This window comes from Oratosquilla oratoria, chromosome 40, assembly GCF_046742065.1.
Source record: "Oratosquilla oratoria isolate Oo_2021 chromosome 40, ASM4674206v1, whole genome shotgun sequence".
Taxonomy (NCBI): Eukaryota; Metazoa; Arthropoda; class Malacostraca; order Stomatopoda; family Squillidae; genus Oratosquilla; species Oratosquilla oratoria.
This window is the reverse complement of record NC_134816.1, coordinates 23,133,619-23,155,626: the sequence shown is the minus strand read 5'-3', so window position 1 is coordinate 23,155,626 and position 22,008 is coordinate 23,133,619. Positions and strand designations below refer to the sequence as shown.

Genomic DNA, 22,008 nt, shown 5'->3' with positions numbered 1-22,008 from the left:
TATCCACACAGTTACCTCATCCTCTCTTGCAACAACTATTTGTTCCAAATGCTCACTACATGATTACCAAGGTTCCGTCAGCTACGTAAGTCTCGGTTAACAGTCGGATCTTGTCTTGTGAAAGGGAAAGTGATCTTGTTCCTGTGAGTGACAAATTTCTAGAGGACTATCAGTACGGCTGGGTGAAGTATATTATGCAATCATGAAGCCTTAAGCTTGGACGACCAAAAGAAACAAGAGATGTCATCATATTTACCCATTCATCATACATTTCCCTAGGTCTAGGAGATTTCATTTATCTAGAAGCGGCACCTTGATTAAAAAAAAAAAACATCTACTACCAGTAAACAAAAGACTGGGTGAAAGTGGCGAATTGTCCACATCCATTTCCGTGCGGACACAGGAGTTCCCGGCTGACCGAGATCACAGGATCACGTTGGCGTATGCAGTCGAGGCTACGTGTGAGTGACGTAGCACACAGGGGCGTTGCCGTAACACGCGAAGCCAAAGGGGCGTCGGCAGTGGCGTGCGTTGGCGTAAGGGGGTAAGGGGGCGTCAACATTAGTTGCTGTTTGGCTGAGGGCAGGGGAGAGATGGTAGGTGTTGGGAGCGTTGGCGCAAGGTTTTGGTATTGTAGGAAGTAGTGGCAAAGAGGTGGATATTAGGCGTTGATGAAGGCCTAACCGCTGGCGAAAAACTATCTGATGGAGGAGAGGAGGAAGAGGAAGATAAAGTTCTTGTGGCAGTGTAAGCAAAAGTAAAAAATAATACTACCAGTAGTAGTACCAGCAGCAGCAGGAGTAGTAGTAGTAGTAGCAGGAAGAGAACGAGGAAGAGAGAGAGGAAGAAAAAAGAAGTAACAATAAGGACGATGAAGAGGAGGAGGAAAATAGGGGAAAGAGTGATAGGGCTGTCGCCCTCACGCCCAGTGACCAACTAGCACATGAACGAAATCTACCCTGAGGATGGCCACTTCAAAGAAATAGAGGTTTTAAAAACTATATTATTCGAACCTTCCGTTCCAGTGACAACCCTTCAACTGAATGACCTAACAAAACCCGTAAGAATATATATATACATATACACATATACACACACACACACATGGTGCACAAGGAGTGAGACGTTGGAGGGGGCATCGAGATATAAAAAAAAAAAAAAAAAAAAAAATGCGTAAGATGTGTGCTTAGGGAGCAAAGACTGATGATTGTGGAGATCAGGGCAATAGTAGGAACAACAAACGGGGATGTTGGATGGGGAAAGGATGCGAGTGGGCCTCCTATCAGGGAGAAGCGTCGTATTATGTATTTATTCTCGTTGACGCTTGGAGATTTGTGAGTTGGCGATCACGTGTTACATGAGGCGTTCTAAAAATGTATCGATAAAAAAAAACAGCATTAACATGGAATATAAAACATTACATAAAAAGCCTGGAGTCAACACTATATGTGTGTGTATGTATATATATATATATATATATATATATATATATATATACACACATACACATATATATTAGACTTAAAACCCACTTTCGGGGAAGAAGAAACGAAAGTATTGTTCCATATATTTCGATCACTATATGTGATCCTCTTCAGCAGATTAATCAAAATATACGGAGCTCTCGACTTTCGTCTCTTCTTTTCCGAAAGTGGGTCTTAAGTCTAATTTTACTAATGTGCTACATTACTTTGTGTGTGTGTGTGTGTGTGTGTATCGAATTACATCTACTACCACTACATTCGTCAGGGGGAATACTCCTCCCGCCCCCCCACCCACCCCTGCGTCAGATTTGCGTAGGCAGGCAAGACGCATGCCCTTGGAACGAGCTCGCAAAACCTGTCCGGTCTACCCACGCATTCAGACACTTCGATTTCCTATCTGGGGCAAATGGAATCACATCTGCCCATTTTGAACTGGAAGCAGTGACCAATTTTATAACATAATTACAAAACGCAAGCAAACGCATATGCAAGCCCACATAAAAGCGCATTAGAGCGTTGATAGTTGAATTCGAACATTTAAGGAAATTATAGAAAATATATTTACACAGCGCGAACAAACTTTCATTCTAAAGTTCCGTTGAAGGATCTAATATCTCCTTGCTGGTTTCAAATACGGAAGAAGAAGAAGAAGAAGAAGAAGAAGAAGAAGAAGAAGAAGAAGAAGAAGAAGAAGAAGAAGAAGAAGAAGAAGAAGAAGAAGAAGAAGAAGAAGAAGAAGAAGAAGAAGAAGAAGAAGAAGAAGAAGAAGAAGAAGAAGAAGAAGAAGAAGAAGAAGAAGAAGAAGAAGAAGAAGAAGAAGAAGAAGAAGAAGAAGAAGAAGAAGAAGAAGAAGAAGAAGAAGAAGAAGAAGAAGAACAACAACAACAACAACAACAACAAAGGGATCAAGAGAAAGAAGAAAAATCCCAAATGCACGTTTACGCGCGCACATACACATCACACTTCGATCGCCCAGTATACAAACAACATTACGCGAATTCGAATTGAAACTTAGCCACCCCAAGACACCCTGCAATGCAACAACCAAGAAAGCTACGACCTCATCCTTGCAAGATAAATACAAATAAGTTAATACAAACATGGATAAAAACACGAACGAACGAACACACATACAAAGCCGGCGACGGCGACGGCGACTACCCACGGAAAGGGTTCGTGCAAGAGGGAGAGTGGTCGAGGGAAAGAGAGAGTGAGGGGGCGATGGCGCCGATATCCTTATAAGGAAATACCCCGTCGCCCCTTCAGCTTCTTACTATGCCTACGTCACCTCTCCCCCACTCTCCCTCACCCCTACCTTACCACTTCGTCCACTATCGCACGCCTCCACCACCTACAGTACCTGATCCTAAAACGGACTGCGTTTGACCCATCTACCACATCATCAATCCTGCTTATACATTGCTGTTGGCCCACAATTGTAAGCACCCGTACTCCCAACTCAACTCCTCACTCAAGGACATCCTCCTGTGAACAGTCCTGAAGCTGCCTCTAATCTCAAACATCTGAGAAAGTCCCTCACACTCGCCTTCATGTGGAAAGTCTGCCTAAATTATAGTTTTACATACACACGCGCGCACACACACACTCCGACAATACTTTCCTCTGCAACATCTTTATTAGGTAACCCCATCCATCCATCCAAACAACTGGAACGTGTACAGCCACCCTCCCCCTTCTCCGAATGAGTCCTGGCAAGATCCCAATGCAAACATGCCCCTTTCGTCTTCCACTCCACCTTTCCCTTGGCCTCGAGGTCTCGAAGTTTCTTGTTGCTCGAGAACCTCATTCGCGTCACCCGTCAGATCGATCTGAACATCTGTCCACTTTAACTTAGCGAAGACTTCTCATGGATTGACCAAGAACCTTAATGAACGGAAGAAAGAAATAGAGAGAGAGAGAGAGAGAGAGAGAGAGAGAGAGAGAAAGAATAAAAACCATAGTTCAACGAAGACTAAATAAAACATGACAAACCAAATATTCAACGACAGTGTTAAACAAAGTCCTCGCCACGTTCACAAGAACACCCTATTAGTGCTTTGAACAGTGGCAAACACGATGGAATAACAACGTACATCATCGAAAGTCTCACCTTCAAGACTTCTCAGTCCTGACGAAGACTTATCGACGTCAAGACCACAAGCCATGATTACAGAAGATTCCCACTTCTCCCTGTTGTCGCCAGACGATTTCATTCAACAGAGGGACCTTCACATCCCGCCCACCCGAAACTTAGCGAAAGTCTCAAGGACGCAAGAGCCATAGTTCGATGACATCCACCAGATGGCAGTACAAAGTGTCACACATCGCTAACCTAGGTTCCCATCAAGATGGTCACATATTCTCTTATTCCAGTTGCATTGGGACCATCTTTCAGCATCCATATCTCAAATAACCCTTTCCGTAACAGATTGTACTTATCTTTCAACCCTACCTGCCGCCAGGCGATTTTTATTAGATTGCGCGTCACCCCTTCAACGTGGGAAAGGTACCCCCATCTTTATTAATCCCTTCCTTATCGGTCGTTTCTCTCTCTTTTACTATTTACTACCGCCAGCCTATCCTATTCCGCATTCAAGACTTCCCAGGCATCATCACTTTTGTACAGAAAAACTGTATAGACTTAAAAATTCCATCAACCACAAAAGGTAATTTTGTAGGGTTCCGACGTGGCACGAGTTACGTTCGAGTCAGCAAGTGATTCTACTCGGCACTGAGGCGGTCCCTAGTACAGGGGTGAAGGTGTTCATTATTCTCTATCTTTCTTCTTCCTAACCCACTCCTCCCCCGACCTCGAACTGGTTCCAACGCCTATGTCTATGCCCACACTCTCATCACTCTACCGTCCGGTCACGTGATCCTTCGAGAACTACCATTGTTCGAAAACAGCAATCCATAAAACTCCAAGAAGCTTCAGATCCATATATATATATTATTTTTTTTTTTTTTTTTTTTTTTTTTTTTTTTACTATAGACTTCGGCCATCATTTCATTAAAAAAAAAAAGCCTCCCTTACATTGTCACTTTATATATCCACTCCTGGTATATCCACAGACTTTGTTAACACTGCTCCCTAAACAACAGTTCATAATAAATGACCCACGTATTTCGTCTTGTTTATCTATGTTCAGCCTTCTCACCAGGTTTATCCTTAGATTTTTTCAGTTATGAATACTTCGTAAAAAGCAATACACAGGATCCCTAAAAAGCCTCCCATATATTTATCCTTGTTATTTTGTGCTTAGTCATCAACTTAATTTCTCCCACACTCCACCGACAATAGCGCCTTCCTGATCTTTTTATCCGATTTTATCTAAGATCTACTACTGTAAACAATTTAGAGGATATACTAATAGTCAGAAAAAAAAAGTCAGCAAGATATCAAAGAGAAAAAATAGAAAATAGTGAACGATTATATTTCACGAAATTTGCGATTTGTAAAGAAAACATAGTTATATCAGGCAGAAACCTCCGCCATCTTGGTTCAGACAAAGCCATTCGCTTGGTCATTACCATCTCCCCCCAACCTTGGGGCGAAAATAAAATTGCACAAATTACATAAATGAAGGCATTTACGAGAACACAAAGACGATAATTTTCAGAAAAGTAAGTCTCATTCGAACGTTTAATAAGCTCCAGGTGCACGGTCGTCTAACTTTAATATGATTAACTCCTGCAAGAGTGTGCTTACCTAGTAGGGATGAAACTATGCTCGTAGAGTTCCGTCTCTTTTTCTACACTTATCAAAATCTGCCTTAGATATAATAAATCCAACTTTTTTGAGTGCGCGTCCGTAACCATGTATTAGAACGTACAACAGCATTTCATAAGACCCAAGACACCTCCCATACACTGTCACTATATCCTATCAAACGGTCTGACTAGTAACGCCTACACACATCTACACTAAACAGTGGGTAACCACTTAGAAAAAAAAAATGCGGAAGAGAATTGAAGTTCAAAAGATTTTGAGGTCGAGGGGGAAGTGGAAAGATTAAAAAGACCATGATATGTGAACAAAAGGTTAAACACTAATAATAAATTACCGTTCAAGAGAAGACAGAAAAAATCCGATGCAAGGATATGAGAAAGGATGCCAATGATAAAAAAACTCATAGCAAACTGTGAAAATGATGAAGAATGTTAGATGTAGAATTACAAAAAGTTGTAGTACAGCAAGAAGGGTTGGGACTGTGGAAACTTCAGAAAAGTAATGAAAATAAATACCATGATGACAGGGTGTGGAAAAAAGGGAATGAGGTTGAAGAAATCAGAGAATATTTTGCAATGGAGTTTACGACGACTAAAAACGAATGGAGCAACTACAGATATGTTACGTAAATATGAAAGATGAATGAATGACAGGGAATGTTCTGAAAACTCTAGCTGAGGAAATACTGAAATATAGACAGAAAAACTGTCTGCTCACTTTTTACTTCAGAGTTGAAGTCTCACGTCATTTCCGTATAGTCTAAAACCAAGCATCCAGATTAGGACTGTATTTATCAAAATTCCGCCTCGCTCCTTGCCGTATACCGAAAACAACAATACAGCATCACAGCATGCAACCACAAACACATCACATTACACCGACGCCACGCCAGGAAGCCGCAAGCACATCACATTACGGAGTGACCACCAACAGAGTGCGATTGGGTTTCGAGCTGACGACAGATCAACGACAACACCGGTTCCTCTGTTGCAAAACAAGACGTCATCACTGCGCCTCAGGTCGACTCAAGGTCCCTAAGGGCACAAATGATCACGGGAGTATTTTGCAGAGAGAAATTCACGACAAAAGCAGCCCAGTGATGGAAAAAAAACCGAGGGATACTGTATGTGCGCTGTGGTAAAAGAAAGGTATGCATGGAATCTTAAAGGACACTTTAAAGGAAAAGAAAGAAAAATAAGAATAATAATACGAAGAAAAGAAGAAGGTACACTATCCACACAAAAATCAGGAAATAAAATTAATAATCTCTGACCAATGCCGTGACTAAATAATTTCCTTTCGTCAAATATTATACATATTCCAACATTCCAAAAGGTTTACTCCATCTCTTATGCAGCAAAACAGTGAAGCAGCAGACAGCTCAGTCTCACATGACCCTATCTTCTTCCTCGGTCTTGTAATCCCATACCAAATCATACAAATGCAATTTATTTTGTTTGTGTCATGCCAAAGCTAAATATTGTAGTTTAACACATTTTCACCATCTCCCTTCTTTAATATAACTATGGTGAGTAGGATGAGCATGAGGACTGACAGAACCATACATGGTCGGAATATTTTTGGAAGCAACCTTGACCGTAGCAGAAAGGTCTGGAGGAGCAGCAGTAGGAGGAGGAAGAGAAGGGGAGAAAGAGGAGGAGGAGGAGGAAGAGGAGGGAGGGGAAGAGAAAGAGGAGGAGGAGAGGGGGTCGACGCGCGTGGGCAGCTACGAGCTGTAGTAGGCGTTTGATAATGAACAGCGCGGCATAAGGACAATCGCTGATCCAAAGAAAACGGATCTCTTAGTACAGGGGGGAACGGAGATATAGTCAGTTTACAGCCAGCACGGATGGTGCATCGAATGATGTCATTTTGTATCATAGTGCAATGCAACTGGAAATTTAATGGTCTGTGGCAGTGTAGTTACATTATGTACACCTAGCTTCACTTCTATTCTAAGTATTACAGTACACGGTTGGACATGAGTGTAGAATTGTAGGAGGAAGTGAAGGTGTGTGGGAGATGACGATGAGGACAGGATTGGATGAACAGATATAACGAGGGATGAGGAGAAGGGGAGGGGGGAGGAGGAAGAGGAGAAGGGAAGGAGGGGGAAGAGGAGGAGGAGGAGAAGGAGGGGAGGAGGAAGAGGAGGAGGAGGGAGGAGAAGGGTCAAAAGATGAGGAGCTGAGGGCAGAGCCGTGTTATGTGTGACGACTCTGTGTTAAAAGCAACGAGTCAATGATGGGCAGGAAGTTGAAAGTTCAGGCAAGATTAAAGTGTCGGCGAGAGAATTATGGCTTCCTCGCTTTTGTCCTCTAACTTTTCCACCCTCTCTATCTCTCTGTAAAATCGTACAAATACTGCCACTTATGTAAGCTCACCACTTTCTTCTGGTCGTATTTGCGACCACTAAGAACGGTGTATATCGTTGTACACCTTTCTAACACCAATACTATGCACCGTACTGTGTACGCTGGCCCCAAGCCTATGTTTTGCTGTTGTTGTTGTTGGAGAAGGAGGGAAGGGAGAATGACAAATGTGCTGTACTTTGGTGAAAGCGATGAATCATCATCATCCCCTTTAGTGGTGTGATGTTGCAACCGCACACATCACCTGTCTAATGTCCTTATATAGCCGAGGCAAGTGGCAATTATCAGCAGCCTCAAGGGTTATCCTACAGTAAACTTCCGCGACAACTCCCCCAACCCATGACGGACATTAAATATTTTGTGATGTCTAAAAACATGTGATTTTTTTTTATTTAGATGAGGGCCGACTCAGGACAAAGTGGAATATATATATCTATATATATATATATATATATATATATATATATATATATATATATATATATATATATATATATTTGTTGCTATTCCATTGGGCATTACCATAGTTCCTATCCATGGAAACAATATTCTGTTCTGGCATGCCAAGCTTCACAGCCGAGTATTCCAAAGACAAAGGGAATAACTAACACTGACGTTACAATCCTTGACGATATTAATCAGGATAATGGAAGACCTTAACCCTTTTTTTATGTCAGCTACGCTCTCTGGCTGACTCACACGCCCTCAGGGATCTCAGGGTGACCTGAGCAGTCGACGCATCCCTGACCAGTCTCACTTTCGAAAGAGGGGTTAACGCGCGGTAGGGTATAATAAAGTTACCCCTTCACTTGTAGCAACATATACATCTTTACAAAATGCCTGTATATGGTATGCCTTTTTTGCAAATCTCATGTACAATGTGTTTTTGTAAATAATCAACAGTGATCAAACTTGCAATTGTATCTACAACTAAAAGATTTTAACCAAATTATTATATACATTCATGTTGATAACGGTTTCTCTAACATATTTCTGTATATATCCTACGATCAAATGGTCCTATATACACGTCTATAATCTGATATGTACACGGAATTCCTTTCCTGCAATTGTCATGTACAATTTGTTATTGAAAAATAATCCACAATACTCACACAAGCAATATTATCACTAAAAGATTTAGCTACATTCACGTCGCTACACGGTTTCTATATTTCTATATATACCCTATGAACAAATATTCCCACTGGATAAAATAAAATACACACAAGCCCAAGCTTTCTCCAACAACTCGGCAGCAACAGATTCAAGGTTACACAGGCGTCACCTATTCAGCACATCAAGTTTCCTCTCCATAGGTCCTAGAAAGGGGTCACAGCCCACATCACATGTTTGGTTTAACCCATCTATCCATTTTATTATTTTCCTAGTAGCTCCGGTGAAGGTATCTAATCCACAAGATTAACGTTAACAACATTTCAGTCACTTTAAAACAATATTTCTCTTTTTATCATCTTCCGCGCGACATCCTATCCGTTTCAATTTCTCCACACATTTTTTATGCAGCTAAATTTGCTAGGCATCATTCTTAATTTTGAAAATGTTCTTTAACATATATTTTTACACACACACACACACACACACACACACACACACACACACACACACACACACACACACACACACACACACACACACCCTCCCTCCTTTCCCCACTTTTCCATTCCCTCTCCCCAACTCTTTCCATTTCCCACCTCCCTCCTGATGACTCACCCTTTCTCCCATCCCGATCCACATTTCATTCTTCGTCCGCAGCTTCTACTTATATTCCGGTCCATGGGATGGGCGTCACCTGTGTTATTATTTTTTTCTATTATCTTTTTTTTCGTTTTTCCAAAAATTGTACGAGCTTTTCTCGGAACCGCAACAGGTCTTCCAGCTGCAAGAAACCCATTTTCTCTTTCCTCGCTTTTTACTTACTTCATAATCACGTGACCTTCTTACCATTAAAGACCTGAATGAAAGTTTATCTTCTGGGTAACACCCTCGTGACGTCACCTACCCCCGATGACGTCACCTCAGTGATGAGAATCTAGCTCGATTAACCTCTTAATCCCTAACAAACTCCATGGATGCTGTCCATAGAAACGCCGGGCGATTCCATTCAGCTGGGGGGGAAGACCCTAGAGACTGATGCCGTTTTCTTCGAGTTCATCATAACGATTGTCGAACTCGTCAGGGTCCTGCCAAACATTTATATTTCACGACAAAGATTTTTTTTATTCTCTCTATCGTCTTGTAATTTTATTGGATAAGAAAACTTTACGCAAAGAATGAACCAAGAATAGAATAAAACAAATTCCCGTGCAGTAATACCCTCCCGAAAAAAAAAATCTTCAACTTTTTCTAAAACCCGAAATTTTATTCACCTACGGAATGAGCTCAAGGCAAACGGACAAGAACCACATCTGTCCTTATAACCCGCAACCCTATAACAGCCGGCAACGGTGCTCGGGTCCTCAGAACGACCCCAGAACATATATCGGGCGTCTATGTCGTTTAGCGTGGGTCTGCTTTAGGTCACCATTTTGTAATGGTCCAGGGACCGAGTATCAACCGCTCGGGGTCGCACCACCAGAATGTTAGAAAGATTATCCTATCTGACGTCCGTCCCCCAGTACCGCCAATGGTCAACTGGTCCCTGGCTAAGATACACATCTAAAAACACCTTACTGAGGGAATCAACGCCCCTGGCCTCTTATGCACTCTGACTGATTTCTCCACCTCTCCCTGCCCTTTCAACAGTTTAAAGGATGATGTATCACCATTTCCGAGAGGATTTATCTGCACGACCTCTAACCCTTATTCAAAACCCGAAGGGTAAAAATCCCGCATTCCCAAAGCGCCACGACCATATTAGCGAACTTGCTTGAACGTCCATGCAAATTTTATAATTTCATTCAAAGCGCGAAAATCCGAGGTGCGTGTCCACTTTAAGCCAATAGCCTATTCAAGAACGAGTGTTTGGGTGACCTAGGGTCGACTATAGCCATGGGTTATGATAGTTTGCATACAAATATGACGTATGGTGTTCCGTGTTCCTTGTTCCATTTCTCCTGTTCCCGCCCTCCCGAACCGTTCGTTTCATGAAGAAACGACGGTCACATAATTGCTATACAAAGTTCACCTCTTATCCCGGCCAAGAACAAGAGTTAATAGGTCAAACACCTTAAGTAAGTTCATAAGTGACCTTAGAAAATCATCTTTACCCTTCATACTCACACAACTACGGCAAAGGGAATATATTCGTCCATCATTGGATAAATACAAGAAGCAGCCCATCCGTTACACTCATGCAAAGATGCGATCACAATACACTGTGGATACAACACTTCTGCATGACAAAGGCACATAAAACGGCAGGGGGGGAGGAGGGGGCAGTGAACAAGACGGTTAAGGGAAAAAAATGACCTTTTGGCACACGCCATGTTGCTTGCTGGCAGCCACTCCCGTCACCGCTGATCCTAATCATTTGGCGGGAAAGTTTCACGGTCTAGATGGGCCGCGGGAAAAAATATTGAGATTCGGTGTTGCAGAAAGTTTCAATTAGTTTTTTGCACATGCAGCCTTTGGGCCTCAGCCAAATGGTGAATGGGGGTGGAATGCGTTCAAAAACGACCGTGTAACAAAACAAAAAATACTCATCAAAAGCAAAACAAACTCGATCACGAACCGAAATTTTTTTATAACGAATATTTGACTCAAATCCCGTAATCCCTTTCATTCCTAAAAACATATGTATTTTATAATAATCTGATTTAATGACGGGATTTTATTAAGCAAATGACAAAAAACAAAATAAAAATAAACAGATATTTCAAACAAAAGACACCCTCTTCCTCTCCCCCAATATACTCTTCCGCCCCAATAAAAATGTTGGAAATCACAAAACAGGGAATATCTTTTCCTCTTTTCCCAAGCGAGAAACTAATGGCTGGGAATGTAAGAACGTTGTTAGCCCGCCCAATCTACCTGTTGATTACACGTTGGGAAGACAGCATCAAACCTCCCGAACCACGGCTTTCGTAGTTCTATCCATTATTCATCCACCTTCCCATTCAATCAAACGCATCCAACACAAAACCGCAATAGTTATGCTTGCATCCTATAAATGAATCCCAAATAAAATTTTAATGGAAAAAAATCCACGGTCTTCATGAATGGGAATGTTATATACAAGGCGAGACTGCACGCCAGCGCCATCTATTGGGAGCGACGCAAAGCACCTGTTTCAAGCTCGGCCCGCCAGGTGTCTCTACTTGCAGCATCTTTGCCGGCCGGTTCCGTTAGCAATATAAAACGTTTTCTAGAAAACATGACAACTATTTCTTATCATATCTACGTGAGAACAATGGCTCATTGTATATTTAATCATATACGACATCATGCAATTTGTCGTTCGGTTTTAGCTGTAATATTTTTGAGGTATTGCTCGTATTAGTGAAATAAAGGACGATGCTCCCGTGCCCTGCTCAAACTCTCCCCCTCCCTTCAACACCGCCCCACCTCCACCTTCCATCCACTTCCAAGATTCCTTCTCTTTATCTGACGCTAATTGTCCGCGACTTTCTGAAACTAAATCTTAAAATAGGAGACTCACACTACCACAACCTTCGCTTCAGTTTCTAAATATCGTTGTTTCAAAAGCGAAATATACGAGCCAACCCCCTTTGGCCTCTACCAGGGTGCACTGCAGTCGGGCAACGGTGTACTCTGCACCTCACCTCAGCCCTGCCCGTGCAGGGTCAAAGCAGCTGATCTAATCGGGGACGAAGCTATACGTGAGATTCCCACGGCGTTTTGTAGGATGCTCTTGCCACGGCCAGGGACTTAGAATCGTAATACCATGTATCCTATGTCTCTGACCATTCCTCCCGCCTCCCAGTGATTGAAATCAGGTAAGTATGGAGAGTGAGTTGGCGGGGTTTACAATGTACTTCCCATTCTCTAACATTTTGTGTGCTTAATGCACACAATACGAATACGAATCCTGGATACATCAACGTATACCTAATTCCAAATACCTATTTACACCGAAGACACCTCCCTGCTTCATCCACTACTAACTAGTTCGTTCGTTCTCTTTCGTGGAGAGCTCTGACTCACATTTACCTTCTCCAGAACGCCTTCCATTCCACGCACATGCCTTCGGGCATGGACACTGAGTTCTCGCAAGTGTGGGCAGTACTATTGCCAGATTTATTGAAAATCGAAAGGCATACGTATCCTAGGAACGACTTTGAAGACGACATTGCGACTGCAAAACAATATTCTTAGGTTAAAACTTTTTTCGGTCCGGAAAGTACTTACCTATGCTTACCTAGTAAACTTCTTTTTCTGTCCCCACCTCTGATAAAAAGTGCAAGAGCCTAACACTATATTGCTGTGACTATCATATCTTTCCTTGAAGCTGGCTGTGTTAGACGCCATCATAACATACTAGCTCGTTCCACTCATAACTTATTTTATTTTATTTTATTTTTTCAAAGTGGTCCTCCAGTGTTACGGCCTGCTTAGCTTCATCGAGTGCCCTTTTAGTCTCGCACTAAATTTAAAGGAGTAGCAAGGAACGTCTTATTAACCCGTTAAGTAGTTTATATACTTCTATCATGTCCCCTCTTCTTCTATCCTCTTGTGCCTTGCATCTATCTTCGTACGACAAGTTGTTAAGTTCTGGTATCAACCTTGTCGCACGGTGTTGAATGCTCTATTAATTCTGTCCTTTATTAAATGTGGGGACCAACTCTGGTACTCTAAAATAATCCTAATGAAGGTCTTGTATATGGGTAGGAAAATCTCTTTCGTTTTAAAGGTAAATTTCCTTTTTATTATTCCCACTACCCTATTTGCTTTAGATGTTATTTGAGCTACGTGTGCCTGCTTTAAGATATCTTGTTATAGTTATGCCCAACTCCTTTCCAATTCAATAGCTTTGTTTTGCTAACTTTCTTATATATAAGGGGTGATTTTCGCATTTCTCCAATCCTCAAGAACTTCACTTGTCTCTAGTGATAATCTGAATGTTACTGTCTGGGGAAAGCTAAGTATTCTTGCACAAACCAGTAATATTACTGAGGACGCAACATCCGGTGCTGGTGTTTTATAAGCTTTTAGCGCCTTTTGCCTGACCTGCACTTCTTCCTGACTTATACAATTTATTATTTCCTATTGGATATCCCCTTCTTCTACAGCCATTTCTTCCTTGTCATCTATGACGAGCACTCTATTAAAAAGTTGAATTTATAACTTCTGCTGTTTCTGCATCATCTTCTGTCAGGTTCTCTGTTAATTAGCCTAGCGACCTTCTCTTTAATACACGTCTTGGATCTGACATATGATCAGGATTTTATTCTGGTTAACGCTACAAGATTCTATACAGGTTAGCTGAACCCCATTAAATAAATGCATAAATAAATAATATAATAAATAAAAAGTGTGCTGTTAATATTTCTCGGCCCATAATTTACCAAGTTCATGCTACCATTATATGACTATCCCCTTGACATTCCAATGATAATAACATCAATAACAATAATATAATAATAACAATAATAATATAATGATAGCAATAATAATAATAATAATTGCGTCTCTTGGGATTTCCGTTTTCTATCGCTAGACAGCCAACATGAAGATGAATGCTGGACAAATAAGGCAATACCAACAAATCAAGAATGTGAAGGTTCACCTAACAGGTGTGAGTCAAAACAAAGTACCAGAGAGCTACAACCCATCATTGCCCCTAGTCAGACAAAGGGAAACGTTAATAGATACAAAATTTAAATAAAATTTCTTAAAGAAAAGGACAGGTAACATGCCGCGCCCTTCATCGCTCCCATCGCTTCTGCCCATCAACACTTGTGCCTCCCTCCCTCACTAGGAGGCTCGCCCTGAGCAGACAACCGATCTGCCCTTGATTCCACCTGCTGGAGGAGGAGGAGGAGGAAAAAAAGAGAGGGAAAGAGGAAGAAGAAGAAGAAGGCAAGACCCGCCTCACCTCAAGAGGCGAGACTTAGCTTCCGGCAGAGGAGGTGACCAAGCTCGTCTCTGGCGCCGGCGGGGGCAGGTCTATCCGTCTCCATTCTTGCTCAATTTGTCTCACACGCACACACGCACGCACGGTCAGACCAGACGGGCGCCGTCTGCCCTTGTGCGTCCTTCTGGTCAGTGGCAAGAGGGCTGAGGTGCTCAGAATTACAATACTGGACGGGCAGTGTCTCGAGACGTCAAATATCTTTCCTTCTACTTCTTCCAATATTGCGATATACATACATATCTTCAACAGCAACACATAAGACATGAACATAACCAAGGGTGGAGGACGATCACACGTATATTCACAACACTGGCATCACGTAGGACATGAAGAAGGAAGGTTAGGAGCCTACGCCAGGAGGAGTGTAGCTGCGGCCGAAGCCGTCACCTTTGCCCTGTGAGCTTGGACTGTTGGTGCAGGTAATAGTATTTACTGGGAGTGTGGGATTCGAACCAATACCCAAGCGAATGCGAGAGCCGCACGATTCCGATTATGACACCAGTCTGGTGGATGTCTGGAAGAGCGACTGGCTTTATCCATTACCTCAGATATCAGAACCCATTGATGCCATGGGCTTCCCAATATCAACAAACACAATAACAACCATTCCTTTTGTCACACTATCATTACTATTGTCATCTTCATTTTCCTCAATGGGTCTTCTCCATTGGTTTCCTCGAAATCCTGGTTCCTGACAGACAAGGACGCCAGAGGACGCCAGAGGAATCAACCAAAGAGACTTGTCCCCAAAACAAATTCTGTGGGTGAAAATACATCCTACTAGGCACAGACTCCAAGCGCTGTGGTACCAGGATACAAGAATGTAATCACACAGAAAACCCACAGTCAAAGTGAAAGAGAAACTTGGAGAACTTTAATACTTCGGCTGCCAACTGCAGCTGAAGTATATTATTCAACGTTCTCCCATGTTTTTCCACCTCACTTCGACTGTGGGTTCTTAGTGTGATTTACATGGTATTCTCCTACCAGGGCTGAAATGCATCGCTGCACTGTTTGGACCACATAACGAACTCTGAGCTCTCATCCGGGAGGGTAATAGCTGTCAATCACAACTCCAACGCGTGATCCAAAACTGTGGTGAAAAGGCGCTGGCTGAGTGTGAAGACCTGAGCACGACATCCTGCGTGTCCTGTCTTCCTTATCTGATGCGAAATCATGGCGTTCCTCGTCTCATTACTGATCACCTCAGTCCAGTACTTACTCGTCGTTTCCTCACTTTCACCATCTATTTTTTCCTCTTTCTTACTACCTTCTATCATTTCGTCTCACGTTTCCTCCATCTCCACTTTCCAAACGGCGACTTCACTAACCCCGTCAAAGCTTGTTTCCATTTTCTGTTTCAACCGACATTCTCAAACTTCCCCCCTCCTCACCCCGCTTCCGTTTTCTGTCATTTTTATCCCGTTTTCAATCTTCCTTTGCGAGATAACTTAATTCCATGTGTAAGCATTTTCCCTGAGCAATATGCTTTTTACGAAAACAAACAATGAGTAAAGCACAACAGCAACCCATAAGCTCCATCCCTAGGCCGAAGACAACTGCCTTTGTACACAAACATGACCAAAATAAAAAGAGGAATACTGCGCACTTCATGCGAGATTGTGCCCTCCGGTGCAGCCCTTGCAGCCACAGTACTTTTTTCTAAGCGTCTTTATTACACCATTAACGTCCTCGGCACTCCCCGAAATTTGCACCCAGCAACCAGTTATCACCAGAGGACCCGCTCTCAAACGAGATTCCTGGTCCCGTCCGCAGGAATTATCACAATTATTTTCTGCCTCTTTAATGCAGGAATGATGCGATTATCTCCGACCCAACACATCTGATAGCAAAGAACGAGGGAGGATTTCTATAAGGAATTATGGGCGATAATAAAACATGGTTTAAGCCGAGGACAACTGCATAACAAACGATGATGGATTCTTGAGAAGTCACATGGGCTAATACGTTCCCTAAAGAAGTTGACACACATTTCGTGGGTTTTAAACCAAGTCTCTATGTCACATGCAGGTGACTGCAACCAGTAAACCACCTTAAATCCCTGCAGGACATATGCCCGGTAAGTTCTTATTAGCTTGCATCCCCACCCCCATTAAGTAAAAACCTAAGAACCTTTGACAAGGTTAACTAGTATCCTTGGCTGACTTTGAAAAATATCTTTTTACGAAGAGGTGCTCCAATGGTATTCTTCATGTGGTACACTGCAGGTACACTTTCGGAGTACCAATCCTTTAATCCCATGACCACCAATGTGGCATCAACGGGAGTACATGCTGGGGGTGGGACTAGAATCCTACTCTACAATGTAGTTAAAATCTAATAAAATATAAATAAACATATGATGCATTGTTTTTTATATATATATATTGGCACAAAAAGCGTTTTAAGAACACAAGAAAGACTGCAAGAGACCATAAGGCCTATACTAGGTAGTTCCATGTCCATTACCACCAATCCTCCCCATCCATAAAGTTATCTATCTTCTCATAAAACCAATAGTTTGAGCTCTATTTGTTCAATTCAAATCCATTACTGCGAGTCCTGCCCTGTTGTCTTAATATGACGACCTTGTCTGCATTCCCTTTGTTAAAGCCTTTGATCCACTTAAACACCTCTATTAGATCACCCCCGTACTCTGCGAAGCCTGTCCTCGTAGGGTCAATTTCTGAGCCAACTGAAGATCGGGTTGAGTTATTAAAAAGGCACAAGAAGAAAAAGATTTCGTCTCTTCACTCATGACGAAACATAAACACAGTTCTCCAAGTCTATTTCCAGATACCAAAAGCTGATTGTTTAAGCGAAGGTTAGATAGCTTTATGGTCAGGAATGACAGGCGGTAACGAGCACGGAGCTGCCTAGCGTAGGCCTTACGGTCTTTTGGAGTCTCTTCCACTCTTATGTTTTTCTGTTCTTAATCCCAAAAAAGGATCGTGGGCCTTGTCTTCCCAACAGGACCTTCAAGGCCAAGGTTCCTCGAAGTACCTGACTACAAACGCGCACGAAAATACAGGGTAGGTAATGACAACACACCCCCTACCCCCGTCTCCCCAAGTCTGCCGTACAAGTCGTCCTTGACGTCCCCGAAATTTGGAGGTCGCACTTACCTGGAAGTGGAGGATGATGGTCCAAATGAGGCCGAGGGTAAGCTTGGGGTTCCCGTCCACGATGTCCTCGCAACGGATGTTCACAAGTTTTATCTGCAGAAGGAGAGGAACGAAGACATGTGATCAGTGCTAGCATCAAAGGTAACTACCATTAACTACATACATGAAAAGGGGTAGAAGAAAAGACCTTTAAAGGGGGAGTCAATATATTTCGACTGGAAACGGGGAGTCAATATATTTCGACAACTAACTGCAGTCCTCTTCAATAAGTACTACTGAAGAGGACTGCAGTTAGCAGTCGAAATATATTGACTCCCCGTTTATTTTTTTTTCTTGTTCTCCAACTGTGGTATTAGTTATGATTTATAAATGTTACCACATTTTTCATCAGTGATGAGAAGGAATTTTCACTATTCGTTATTCATTTACTTTAAAAGTATCATTGATTCAACAAACCTAATTTTTATTCCTTTTGATGTTTGATTATTCACCAACCTGGTAATAATGTGACATTTTTAAATTCTTTGCTACAGTGAGGTACTCCGTCGATAACGCTCTAAAACCAGACGATTTAATTTAGTTTTTGTAAAGTCACAGTAGTTTTTGTAAAACCACTTAGCTGCGTTGACGTACTTATAATATTTAATTATGTCTAACAACGGATTTTTTTTATTCCAGCCACTCTTGCATTCTTCTACAACAGCGTTTCTTAACATTTTTTAGTGTCCGTACCCCTTGATATCTAAAAAAAAAATCTTGTACCCCCATCCAGTATATGTACTTGGTGATGATATGGTTTAACGTCACAAGGCTAGGACGGTGCCCCTCGCAGAGGACTTTGTAGCTTGGAATTTAATTAACCATACCCTTGGTTCAACTTCGCCGGTGGCAGGATTCGATCCGCCATCCCCTCGACCTTCGCCACAAGTGACGACGCCCTAACCCGCTCACCCAGCGGGATTAGTGATATAAACCTTGCTAAGAAATTATCGGATATATTCAATTACTAAACAAATGTCATTTTTTATTTCAAATTATAAATGTCAATTAGTAGGATACAATGAATGCATATTATGCTTTCTCTTGGTAAATATTATACAATACTATTGCACTGGCTATCATGTTTCGTACCCCGTGGGGGGCACAGGTACCCCAGGTAACCATTGTTCTATAAGCAAACTCCTCTGAGATGCTAAAAGCTATGTTGTGGTTACACTTATGTATATACTGCTTTATACAGTTGTGTTCCATTGAGTAAAATACTCGTGTTTTACTCATACTTAGGATGAATTAAGCACGTAAATGAGTCTCTGAGTATTCATGAGCTATTGTCACACACATACAAAAAGAGAGGAGAGGGAGAGAGAAAGAGAGAGAAAGAGAGAGAGAGAGAGAGAGACACTCCACCCTCTCTCCCAGTAACCCATCGACATTCGCCCCAAAGTAACCCCCCCCACGAGGCCACGCCCCCCGCCCAAGGTCATGGGTGGGTGGGAGGAGAAGAAGAAGAAGAAGAAAGGAGAGAGAGAGAGAGAGAGCTGGAATTAAGCAAATTCTCACTCGCTCTTCCCCAGGCCGTGGATTGCCATTTTTGGTATATGTCTAACACACGCACACATACACGCCTACACACGCACACAAACCTACACCTAAAACGTTCCTAAGAACAAGCTCCCCCGCCACTTTGTAACCAGATTAGCCCAAGTATTATCTTAGCCAGGGACCTGCCGGGAATGAATTGCATACGATTATGAAGAACCAGTCAGGAATGAATTCCACAAGGTCATGAATCATACCCGTGCCTCGGGTCATTGCGCTCCGCCCCTTGGTAATTACGATCTTATAATAGTTCATGCCTTTCGGGTCCCTTCCCCCTACACACCCTCCTTCACCCACCCTCCTCCTTTCCCCTCCAACCAACCTCGTTTCTCATCACTCAAGCCCTCCCCGCCTATGCATCACCAACAATGGTCTGACCACAAGGTATTAAGAACACCACAGGACTATTGAAGCCCCCAAACTCTGCCAATCTTAGCAGAACCACCTCCACTACCCCCACCACACTTCGTCGGACACCCTAAGAACAACGTCCAACCCACATTCAGTGCCATGACAGTTGTTCAAGAAGATAAGAGGTTTAGCCTTGTGTTAGGCGAGTCCCCAAGGCCCTGAGGGAAGGATCTTGTCTCACGCAAAAGGACATAACTCAACATCATTCTCCAATCCACCCGACATTTTTCCTAACACCCCAAGACTTGTGTTCTTTTGTTAATAAAGTATCATGAGGTTATGAAGTTTCTATCGAGCGCGAAATAACAGTCACCTGGAGCGCTGCATCTCTTGTTCTCTGTGGGGGTATTGGTATGCTGTGTTTCTGTTACATGTACCTTAGGCTGGTGTTTATGTGCTGCTGTTGTACGTACGTGTGTATACAATCCCACATACTCTCTTTGCATGCATCCTACATACTCCCCCTGCAAGCACTCCCATCTGCAAACGCAACTAACCAATACGTCACCCTAATACGACATGAAACTAACAATTCACTGGTACACATGCAGTCAGAACACGCACGGGGGGGAGAATACTCCCGCCGATGAACCATTTGCCAAAGACAAACAGACGTGACGTCATATCGCTCAACTTACATTTCTGCGTGTGTGTGTATGTCTTGCAATTTGAATCCTTTACAATGATGACATGTTTGTTTGTTTTACCCATCGCTTTAATCTTTTATCCAGATGATGGATGGCTTCTAGACATGGTCACTATTAATCTATCATTTATTCATTTATTTGTTTATTCTGATTTATTTGTTATTTGCTAGGGCCGTTGGAAATTTAGGATTCCAGTCAAGTAACGTTAGGTTATATTTACTTGTGGCAAAAATTCACGGAGAATCGAATTAAACTTTTTTTTTTTTAAGACAATAATTTCAGGTTTGTTTTCATTAAATGTATCATTAACAAGAAACACAACACTGCTCATCCCGTGATTCACCAAACGCCGTGCATGCGTCAAATCCCGTACCGAGGACAAAGAAAAGCATCTTCCGGACAGGAAGGAGTGGGGGGGAGGAGAGGGTTGAGATGAGAGGGAGGGGAAAGTCAAACATTATCGCCATTAACTCCTTCAATTCAACGGCATACTTTAAAAAAAATCCTCTCGCACTAACTCGTTTTAATTCTAAAACAAACAAATCAATAAGTAAATACATAATCAATAAAATAACATAATATCGATAACAAAATAATCTTCATTTACTAGCTCTTCAGCGGACAATGTTTGCGTTATTGCCCTCTTACCAACGATGCGCATCGTCAAGCCATTTCGCGCATGCGCAGTGCCAACCTTTTCTCCCGAGGGCACTGCGGTCTCTCTACACAACGGACCGCCACAAATAACATCATCTGCTCAATTTAGCTCGTTCTGCTCACAATTTCCAGCTCGTTTTCCGCTCTATTTCCGTCACACCACTCACAACTCCCTCTAGTCTTTGTGAAGTACGTTAGAGATCATTTCTCACGTCTCTTATGCCTGTGTCAAATGCTATCATAACCTTTGGTGTCTAACGACTCATAAGGTAGACCGGGATTACACAAAGGACTTGTATTTATGTCACACTTTTTACTGTCCCCTCGTATGGGATGACTGTTCAAGTACTCAACATTTTAGGGGCTTTAGTAACACCCCTACGGACCACAATCACGTAGCATTTTATGACTGGTTACTCTAAGAAAGGGGTGTGGGTATTGATCACATTTAAGTTATCCCTCCTCTCTACGAACCTTCTAAAATTTCTCCTTTTAACACCTTATCACTTTCCCTTTTGAGGCTGGACATTTTACCTCATCCCACCCCACTTCTTTTGTCCACTTATCTCATCCACAATCTAGCCCTCCACCTGGTTTACGTCCTTCCACCCTACTGATCTTCCCATCATCCACCATCTCCATCCATCTCGGAGACCAGCACTCTGACCTCATCCGTCTTCGAGCACGCCTTCTCCAGCGTCTCCCAGTGTCCAGGTACTCAACGTGTTTTCCTATGTATCCCCGCATTTATGCAATGCTGTCTCCCAAACCTCCAAGTGAACAATTCAATACTAAATCTAATCGTGTTGCATCCACTAAACTCACTAGATTTTCGGTCTCTGTCCAGAGGTCCTCGATGTGTTTTCCTATGTATCCCCACACTTATGAACTGCTGTTTCCGAAGTCCCCCTAGTGACTAATTCGAC

General features: G+C 42.4%; 1 protein-coding gene across 49 annotated transcripts in view; it reads right to left on the bottom strand.

The window, feature by feature from the left end:
* Positions 1 to 22,008, bottom strand: part of shot (dystonin-like protein short stop) — an 805,796-nt gene that overhangs the window by 211,803 nt on the left and 571,985 nt on the right. For all 49 annotated transcript variants that reach the window (XM_076177258.1, XM_076177260.1, XM_076177256.1 and 46 more), the window contains one exon: positions 17,769 to 17,861. In XM_076177258.1, the coding sequence (XP_076033373.1) occupies positions 17,769 to 17,861 (93 nt within the window). The remainder of the gene's footprint in view (positions 1 to 17,768; positions 17,862 to 22,008) is intronic.